General features: G+C 40.8%; 1 protein-coding gene across 1 annotated transcript; it reads left to right on the top strand.

Annotated features, from left to right (window-relative positions):
* Positions 1 to 4,079: 4,079 nt before the first annotated feature.
* Positions 4,080 to 8,486, top strand: asb12a (ankyrin repeat and SOCS box-containing 12a). The gene is made up of 2 exons (XM_080188200.1): positions 4,080 to 5,124; positions 6,869 to 8,486. The coding sequence occupies exons 1-2, from the start codon at positions 4,308 to 4,310 to the stop codon at positions 7,000 to 7,002; spliced, it is 951 nt and encodes a 316-aa protein (XP_080044326.1). The 5' UTR covers positions 4,080 to 4,307; the 3' UTR covers positions 7,003 to 8,486.
* Positions 8,487 to 9,346: the final 860 nt, after the last annotated feature.

Here is a 9,346-nt window from a genome sequence, read left to right as displayed (position 1 = left end):
ATCAAGGACCAGAGAGATTACTCAGTTATAATAGAGATGAAGAGGAACCCAAGGTTAGTGAATCTTTGGAATTCTTCACTGGAGAGGGCTGTAGAGGTTAGCCCATCAAGGTTCAAAGCTGAGATGGGCAGATTTTTAATCAGTAGGGGAAAGAAAAGTTGAGGATTATCACATTAGATCAGCCATGATCTCATTGAATGGTGGAGCAGTCTCAATGGGCTGAATGGTCTAATTCTGCTCCTACTTATTGTCTTACCACAAACAAAGGCAACCTAGAGTTACAGCCCTCTTTAGCAGACCTCAGAGCAGCATGATTCTCCCCCAGAAGGGGCTCTGCACTTGTTCAGGGAAATTAGTGAAACCATCAAAGAAATATCTCCTTTTAAAAGAGACTTTGGAGCCAAGTGCAAGGGAATATGAGTAAAATAGCAAAGGGACAAAGACTTCAGGGGGTCAGGGGAGATGTAAAGGGTCAACTCTAATAAAAGCATACTGAGCATGTGCAAAAGAAGCTATGTCACTCACTGGAGGAAGAATGTCTGAGTAGCATCTTAAAGGGCAGCTCTAGCTATTTGTTAGTCTTGTAGATAGTTAACATGTGAATCAATGATTTTTGAACAAGAACCAATGCTTTCAGCAAGATCTCTCCTAGAATAAGAAGCCAACTAATCCTGAAACAGACCTATAAGGAACATAGTAATTAGGAGCAGAGGTAGGCAATTAGCCCTTCGAGCTTGCTCTGTCATTCAATCAAATCATGGCTGATTGCATCTATGTCTCCCAACTTGTTCCATATATCCCATTAACACTTTTTTAAAATCAGAAACATACCTATGTCCTTCTTGAAACCATTTAATGATTCAGACTCCACCACACCATGGGGCAGCGAGTTCCACAGGGCACCCACCATCACACAGTTGGCTCCGTGGATCCAATGCAGAATTTGAGATTGTGATACTTTGTTGTACTTGGTGATTATTAAAAGAGATAGTCATAAGGTTAAAATTAATACATTTGTATTTACACTCTTTAAGTACTATTCAAATTCATAGTGCACAATCAATTTGAGAAAGATAACTAGCAAGTGGTGGCATTCATATTATGTTGTGAGCTGTGAATTTTATTTTAAGTAGAAAGTTCTAGAGTTGTATGAAACACCATTTGTTGTCTCCAATTGGCAAAAATACTTACATTTATAGAGAAATACAACTGAGCACATTTAAACCTGCCCTGGTTAACAATGTGTTATCAAGTTGAACAAGCTTATATTTACATATAATGTAAGGAAACATCCTGAAGCGCCTCACAGAAGCAGCATGGTAATAAACCATGCAAGAAGATATTAGATCAGATGACCAAAAGTTTTGTCAAAGAGGTAGGTTTTGAGAAGTGTCTTAAAGGAGGAAAATGAGGTAAGGAGAGAAAGAGGCGTAGGAAGGGAATTCTACAGCTTGAAGCTTATGCAATTGAAGGTGTGGCCACCAATGGTGGAGCAAATATAATTGGGAATGCTCAACAGACCAGAATTAGAAGTGTTGTGCCTGCGCACAATGTATTTTTTTTTAATTTGTAGGACATGGGCATTTATTGCCCATCCCAAGTTGCTTGAGGCCAGTTGAGAATCAACCATATTCTATGGCTCTGGAGTCACATGTCGGCTAGACCATGTAAGGACAGCATACTTCTTTCCCTAAAGGTACATTAGCGAACCAAATGGGTTTTCTGACAATCAACTGTGATTTCATGGCCATCAGTAGATTCTTAATTCCTTTGTCTACACACTTAGTTACCTCCTCAAAGAATTCATTCAAATTTATGAGGCAGGTCTTGCCCCTCACGAAACCGTGCTGACTATCCCGGATTAAGCTGCATCTTTCCAAATGGTCATAAATCCTATCTCTCAGGACCCTTTCCATTAACTTACTGACCTCTGAAGTAAGACAAACTGGCCTATAATTACCAGGGTCATACCCATTTCCTTTCTTGAAGAGAGAAACAACATTTGCCACTCTCCAGTCCTCTGGCACTATCCCTGTGGACATTGAGAATGCAAAGATCAAAGCTAGAGGCTCTGCAATCTCATCCCTTGCCTCCCAACGTATCCTAGGATGTATCCCATCTGGCCCAGTGGACTTATCGACCCTCAGGTTTTTCAAAATTGCTAATACATCTTCCCTTAGTAATCTACCTCCTCCATCCTATCAGCCTATATCACACTCTCATCCTCAAAAACATGGCCCCTCTCCTTAGTGAACACTGAACAAAAGTATTCATTCAACGTCTCACCTATCTCTTCTGACTCCATGCACAAGTTCCCACTACTGTCCTTGACTGGCCCTAACCTCACCCTGGTCATTCTTTTATTTCTCACATAAGAGTAAAAAGCCTTGGGGTTTTCCTTTATCCAACCCGCCAAGGACTTCTCATGTCCCCTCTTAGCTCTCCTAAGCCCTTTTTTTAACTCACTCCTAGCTACTTTGTAACCCTCAAGCGACCCAACTGAACCTTGTTTTTTCATCCTTCCTTTTTCCTCTTGACAAGACATTCAACCTCCTTTGTGAACCATGGTTCCCTCACTTGGCCATTTCTTCCCTGCCTGACAGGGACATACCTATCAAGACACGCAGTATTTGCTCCTTGAAAAAGCTCCACTTTTCGTGTGCCCATACATGACAGTTTCTGTTCACCTCGTGGTGGCAGTTGCTGATGCTGGTCATCGTTGTTCTGTTCCTATCTTTTCCTCGTCCTCAAGATCCTGGCATTTGTGAGAGACAGAGTTCCTTCCATTGTGCAGTATCTTTTATCCCTCATTGGTTTTGTGCCCTTTTGGGTGGTCTCTTGATTTTTACCAATCAGCGATCAGGGTTTGATCACCTTGATCGATAGAGATGCTACCATACCAGTCTCTGGGTGTGTAACCAACTGTCATACGTGGAAGTGCTGGAAATATGTAGTCATGTACCTCCCTCCCAAATAAGGTGTTAAGGTGCCCTTTTGTCTGATAAACAAGTATGTTTGAGCAGAGAGTGCCCATTGTCTTCGAGATGGCCTATCTCCTGTGTGTTCAGTAGTCTGGAGCTGCAGCCTGTTTATCTCTGTCATTTAAGGCTATATCCTATCTGTTTCTGTATTTTGCCAACCGTCCCAGTGTGCTTTGTAAATCACCACGTAAGGTGGCCCATTTGGCCACAGAAGAGAGCAGATATATTAGAAAGTTGTGCTGTTGGAGGAAATTACAGAGACAGGGACAGGCAAGGCTACACAGGGATCTGAAAGCAAAGCTGACAATTTTAAAGTTAAAATGTTGTTTGACTGGGAGCCAATGAGTTGAGGGGTGGGAAGGGAGCAGGACTTTGTGCGAGTTAAGACACGGGCAGTTGAATTTTGGATTCCACAATGTTTACGGAGGATGGAATATAATTGTCCAGTCTCAGGGTAACATAGGAATGAATGAAGGTTTCAGTGAAGTCAGGCAATATTGAGGCAGTTAAAACAGGTGGTATTTCATAGCATGATTATAAGCTCGGAAAGTCATCAAATGTGACACCAACGATGAAAAGGGCTGGTTTGATCTTAGACTGTTGCCATGGAGAGTTAGTAGCTAGGGAGCTGAAGCAGTCTGAGTGGCTTTCCCAAGAAGATTTCACACTGCTGTATTCCTGAGTTAGATTGATAGCAATTCTATCACTATCACTTTTGCATCATTAACTATGACCATTAACAGCAAATGAGGGTCTCAAACACTTTTTTTTACAAATACTCAGAAGTGTTTCATTTATTTTGTTGAAGGAAATAATGCCAATTTTATCCACTTTCTGTTTGAAATGTGTTGTAATAATGTCGATTCAAGTTCTGTTTGCAGTTACACTTGAAGCATTTTTCTTTTTTAATTTACAACTCTTACATCTCTCCTCCCCTGTCTTCATTCAGACACAGGCACACACACATTGCCACCTATCTATATTTACCCACACCAGTAGGATTGACCAAGTAAGGAAGGACACGAGGGCTAAATTTAGACTGCCCTGTGGATCTTTGTTCAGACACATTTGCTGTGGTATTTATATTGGTCACTAGACTGAAGAAGCTGTTTGACTCTTGCAGAATCTGGTTACAAAGGTACATTTGGGAACTCCTTGCTGTGCATTATCGGATCACTAAAGAAGCAATAGAATGTCTTAGTGCCCAACTTCATTACTTCTCTCTTGCATCAGCGACCATGTTAACAGTCAGCAAACCCTTAAGGAATGACCAGAATTAATTGTGTTCAGATGTGTCTGAAACTGACTGGATGATCTTTCACTGACATGGAACTGGAGATTATGTGGCCTGTCAAAATGAGCCTGGTGGATATTACCAAGATATTTTCCATGTTCCAGCCGAAGGATGAAGATGACAATGGGGAAAGCAATCAGTTGAACCAAGCGATCACCAAAGATGACGACAAGCTGTTAGCTGAACTTCTATCCCAGGAGAGGTACTCTCGATTTATTAATAGCCGGACTGGGTGGGGTGTTCCAGGAACCCCTCTACGTTTAGCAGCTACAATGGGTCATCTGAAATGTCTGGAGGTCCTCCTAGCCCACGGCGCTGAGGTGGACAGTTTGGATGTGAAGGCTCAAACCCCTTTGTTCACTGCTGTTAGTGGTAGGCATTTAGATTGTGTCCAAGCCTTGCTCAGGGCCGGAGCTAATCCCAATGGTAGTAAGTATAACAACAGCTCACCAATTTTGATTGCTGCCAGAGAGGGAGAGGTGGAGATTTTAAAGGAACTTTTGGAATATGGGGCTGAAGTCAATGTCCGTTCCAAGATGCCAGATTGGGCCTCCAATCCGTGTGCTTGCAGTGGTCCTCTCTATATTTCTTTGGTGTATGGGCATTTTGATTGCTTTCGACTACTTCTCTTATATGGAGCCAACCCAGATTTTAACTGCACCGAGGAGAGACTGCTGGCAAGAATTAAAACACCAAAGTCTGCTTTGGAGATGTGTTTCAGATATGGTTGTGGGACTGAATATGTCCAGCTGCTCATAGACTTTGGAGCAAATCTTTATTTACCAGATCTCTCTGTGGATAAAAGTATAAAGCAAAATGAAGTGTTTAAACTTCTAACCAGAGCCAGAGGTAAGCACCAGATTTAATTGTGATTTCTATATCAATAAAATTATTCTTCTGAGCAGCAGGGCTGGTGCATTAATAGAACAAAAACTGCCAAAGAATTGCCTTGTTTTCTCATAAAACTGCAAGTTAGTGGATTTTCAGTAATTTCATTGCTGTGTTAATGTTAACCTACCTGTGGCACTCATAAATAAAATAAAAGGAAGGGAAGAACCAGTCTTAAAATAAAACCAGGGAAGGTTGGAAATGCTTTTCATCAGTTGCTAACTTGGCTTTAACTATGTGGTGGGAACTTCATTTTTCAAAACCAAAATTGTCATTGAAATTTTACATATTATTGTATATGTAGAGAGTAGCTTCATATTTGTTACCTATTGAAATGATCTTAGAATCTCATTATTTAATAGCTTATTTATTTGTGGTAAAAGGCAGAGATCAATTTCTGAAAAAGGACATTTTTACATTGGAATCTCTGTTTTTGTGTAACTGAGATCATATAGTCATGTAATCCAGAGAATACATGTTCAAATCCCACCCCAGCTTTCTGAGTATTTAAGTTTTGATTTCAAAAGAAAATCTAGAACTGAAAAGATGGCAACAGTTTCTCTAGCTTGGAGGCCTCAGAAGAATACAGGTTAGAGGGATTAGTGGGTTTAATATGTAGGGATATGGAGGTAGGGCCTGGGTGGGATTGTGGTCGGTGCAGACTCGATGGGCCAAAGGACCTCATTCTGCACTGTAGGGCTCTATGATTCTATGATAAAATCTTGCAATATGGGCAAAGGAAAAGCAGTAAATTCTGTTTCACGAAGTTAACAGCACAGTAGGCAGTGCAAATGGGAGTAGAAAGCTTTAAAGGGACAACAAGTGACAGGTGGAGTTCAAAGTGAGGAAATGTGTGGTTGTTCACTTTGTACCAAAAGAAGATCGATCTGAGTATTTTCTAAAAGTTAAAAAGATAGAAACTATGGGAAAGCAGATAGACTTAGGGCTCCATATGCAGAAATTATTAAAAAGGACAGGTCTGTGACAGCATGGTGGCCCAGTGGTTAGCACTGCTGTCTCACAGCACCCAGGGACCCAAGTTCAATTCCAGACTCGGATGACTGTCTGTGCGGAGTTTGCACATTCTCCCCGTGTCTGTGTGGGTCCCCTCTGGGTGCGTCGGTTTCCTCTCACAGTCCAAAAATGTTCAGGTTAGCTGGATTGGCCATGCTAAATTGCTCCTTAATCTCCCAAGATGTAAAAGTTTGGGGAATTAGTGGAGTAAATGCATAGTGTTACAGGAATAGGGCACGGATGGGCCTTGATAAGATGCTTTGCCGGAGAGTTGGCACAAACTCAATGGGTCAAATGGCCTTCTGCAGCACTAAAAGGACTCTATGAAGAAATAATTTAGAAGGTGAATAAAAATTACTGCGGAGCAGAAATTCAAAGGGGTGGAAGTTATGCCAAAGTTGTTTAAAACTCTGGTTAGACTGAAATTGGAGTACTGCGTTCATTCTTGGGCACTGCATTTGTAGTCACTGCTCTCTGGCTTCCCACCCTTAGTTTAGGCCAAGGACCAATACTAATAACCCAAACCAGGAAATGTGAGCTCAGGTCATGGCAGACCTCAGCCCAAGTGCAGGAGAGTAGAGGAAAATCAGAGTCTGTATAATATCCAGGTTTGAATTGAAAAATATATTCATCACAATTGCCAGTGATATTGTTGAGCTGAGGCATTGACCTAATGTATTTTTGATTCCAGCTCAACCAAGGTGCTTGATGTCACTGTCTAGGATAACCATTCGCAAATACCTCAAGCAAGGAAGTGGACTGCATTCCATTGACAGACTGGACATACCTCCATTCCTAAAGAATTATGTGAAACACCAGACCTGAGTTGACTATTGAATTTTTACACGTTTATATAGATTGTAATCTGTAGCGATGAAATCAAAATGGCCAAAATCTGATCTTTATCATGTGTGATATTAAAATGGTTAAATCTCACTTGCAACAAAGTTGGACACAGGTACAGCATTTTGCTTCAACAGTTATGAACCCAACTGGGTTATCACAGTTGTCGTTGTCACGTGTGCAATCTTGTGAAACAATTTTCAAGCTTCTCCTCTCAGGAGTGTCTATGGGGAATTTAAGTTTTGTTTCTAACCCCTTACTAGTAGAATTTCTTAATTTAATGTAATGATATTATACTTTTATGTAAGTAGTTCCATAAATTATTTAAAAGGAAGAGTTTGTTAAACATGTACATTTACCAAGACAGTAAATCACAAAACACAGGGCAATACGGTGGATAACACTGCTGCCTCACTACACCAGAGATCCAGATTCAATTCTTGGGTCACTATCTGTATGGAGTCTGCACATTCTCCCCGTGTCTGCATATATTTCCTCTGGTTTCTTCTCACAGTCCAAAGACATGCAGGTTGACTGAAGTGTCCATACTGAATTGTCCCTTAGTGTCCAAGAATGTGTAGGTTAGATGGATTAGCCATGGTAAATGCACAGGGTTTCAGGGATAGAGTTGAGGGCATGGATGGGTTGCTCTTTTGGAGAGTTGGTACAGACTCACTGGGCCAAATGGTCTCTTTCTGATCTGTAGAAATTCTATGATTCTGAAAATTTATTAGAAAGAACAATACTGTAAAGTGACTTGTAGTATAACAACTACATCATTAATTATATATTTGATGACGTCTACAATTGAACAGCAGACTCAGTACTGTCATTATTCTTCTTTACTGTTATTATTTATTTAAGTGCAGTTGTGTAGGCACCAAATAAAGAATTATGATGCCCTTCACAGTTGGGATGCCTGCTGATATATATAAAGGCCCAGTTTTAACCCTGTATAAGTGAATGGGTTTTGAGTGAGTCATTCTCCCAGCGTCTGCGTGGGTTTCCTCCAGGTGCGCTGGTTTATTCCCATAGTCTAAAGAGGTGCGGGTTAGGTTGATTGGCCATATTCAATGGCCTCTTATGCACAGGGTAAATACGTGCTGTTAAGGGGATAGGGCCTCGGTGGGATTGTTGTCAGTGTAGGCTTGATGGGCTGAATGGCCTCCTTGTGCACTTTTGGGATTCCATGAAATGGGGCCCTCACACATAAAGATGGGTTGCTGATGTCAGGTACCACTGACCCATTGGTGAACCAGGAAAGAAGGAAACTGGGATAGTGGGGGGAAAAATTAAGGAGGTATCCACTGATTGAAATAGAGTGAAATAGAGTCTCCTGCCTTAAAATATTCACAGGAATATGAAAAATAGGAAGTATGAAAAACACAAATTGTTTTGAAATTTGAATGATCACCAAGTATTACCAAGAAATATTATGTTGTTCCCATATACTTCATAAAATCCAGTATGAACTCCAGAGATTAAATGACTGTGTTTTATGTAAATAAATGGATATGAACTACAAGTGTTCTTTTCACAGATGATTTATTATCACTCACGGATATACCTTCAAAACAGTATTTTCATTGCCTCTGGGATATTTTTTCCCTACAAGAATAGAGTGCAGGATTGCAGGGAGAACTAAACATTAATACAGAAGCAAAATATAACCAGTGCAGGAAATCTGAAATGGAAGAACGCCCCAAAATGCTGGAAATAATCAGCAGGTCTGGCAGCATCAGTGAAGAGAGAAGCAGAGTTAACGTTTTGGGTTGATGACCGTTCTTCAGAGCTTATTTTTAAAATTTACTATAACACCTTACCCTGTGATTAATAAATCTTCCTTGCAACAATCAACCTTTGAGGAATAAAACTGAGCAAGTAAGCAGAATAGACGCTGAAGTGGCAAAAGCTCTGTGTAGGCCTTGTTCTTTCCCTTCACCCATCTTGCAAGCTCAAAGCCTGTTGGATTATTCGTGTGCCACAGACAAGGCATTTTAAAAAGAACTCAATCTAGCAGCCAGGCATGAAGAAGGTAAGTCATCTGTCAAAATTTTGAACCATATCAATGCCAAAAGATCACTAAGCTCAGCCTGGATCCAGCCAAGTCACCAGTCTATGAGAATTCTATCACCTTAATCTTGTTTTCAGCACTGGAGATAGAAATATAATAGTTCTATGCTGTTGAGAAAGAAGGGAGTGGCAGGTGGAGCACAATAGAAGGTCAGGGTAGGTTGGAGGGCAGGGAGAGATTAAATAGCAAAGAGGTCATAGCTTTTGCTGTTAACATTGCTTTAATATTTAATAGTATCATCACCACTCTCTT

This window comes from Carcharhinus amblyrhynchos, chromosome 4, assembly GCF_965287045.1.
Source record: "Carcharhinus amblyrhynchos chromosome 4, sCarAmb.v2.hapA, whole genome shotgun sequence".
NCBI lineage: Eukaryota > Metazoa > Chordata > Chondrichthyes > Carcharhiniformes > Carcharhinidae > Carcharhinus > Carcharhinus amblyrhynchos.
Note: the sequence above shows the minus strand (reverse complement) of the source record. Positions and strands in the feature narration are given on the sequence as shown.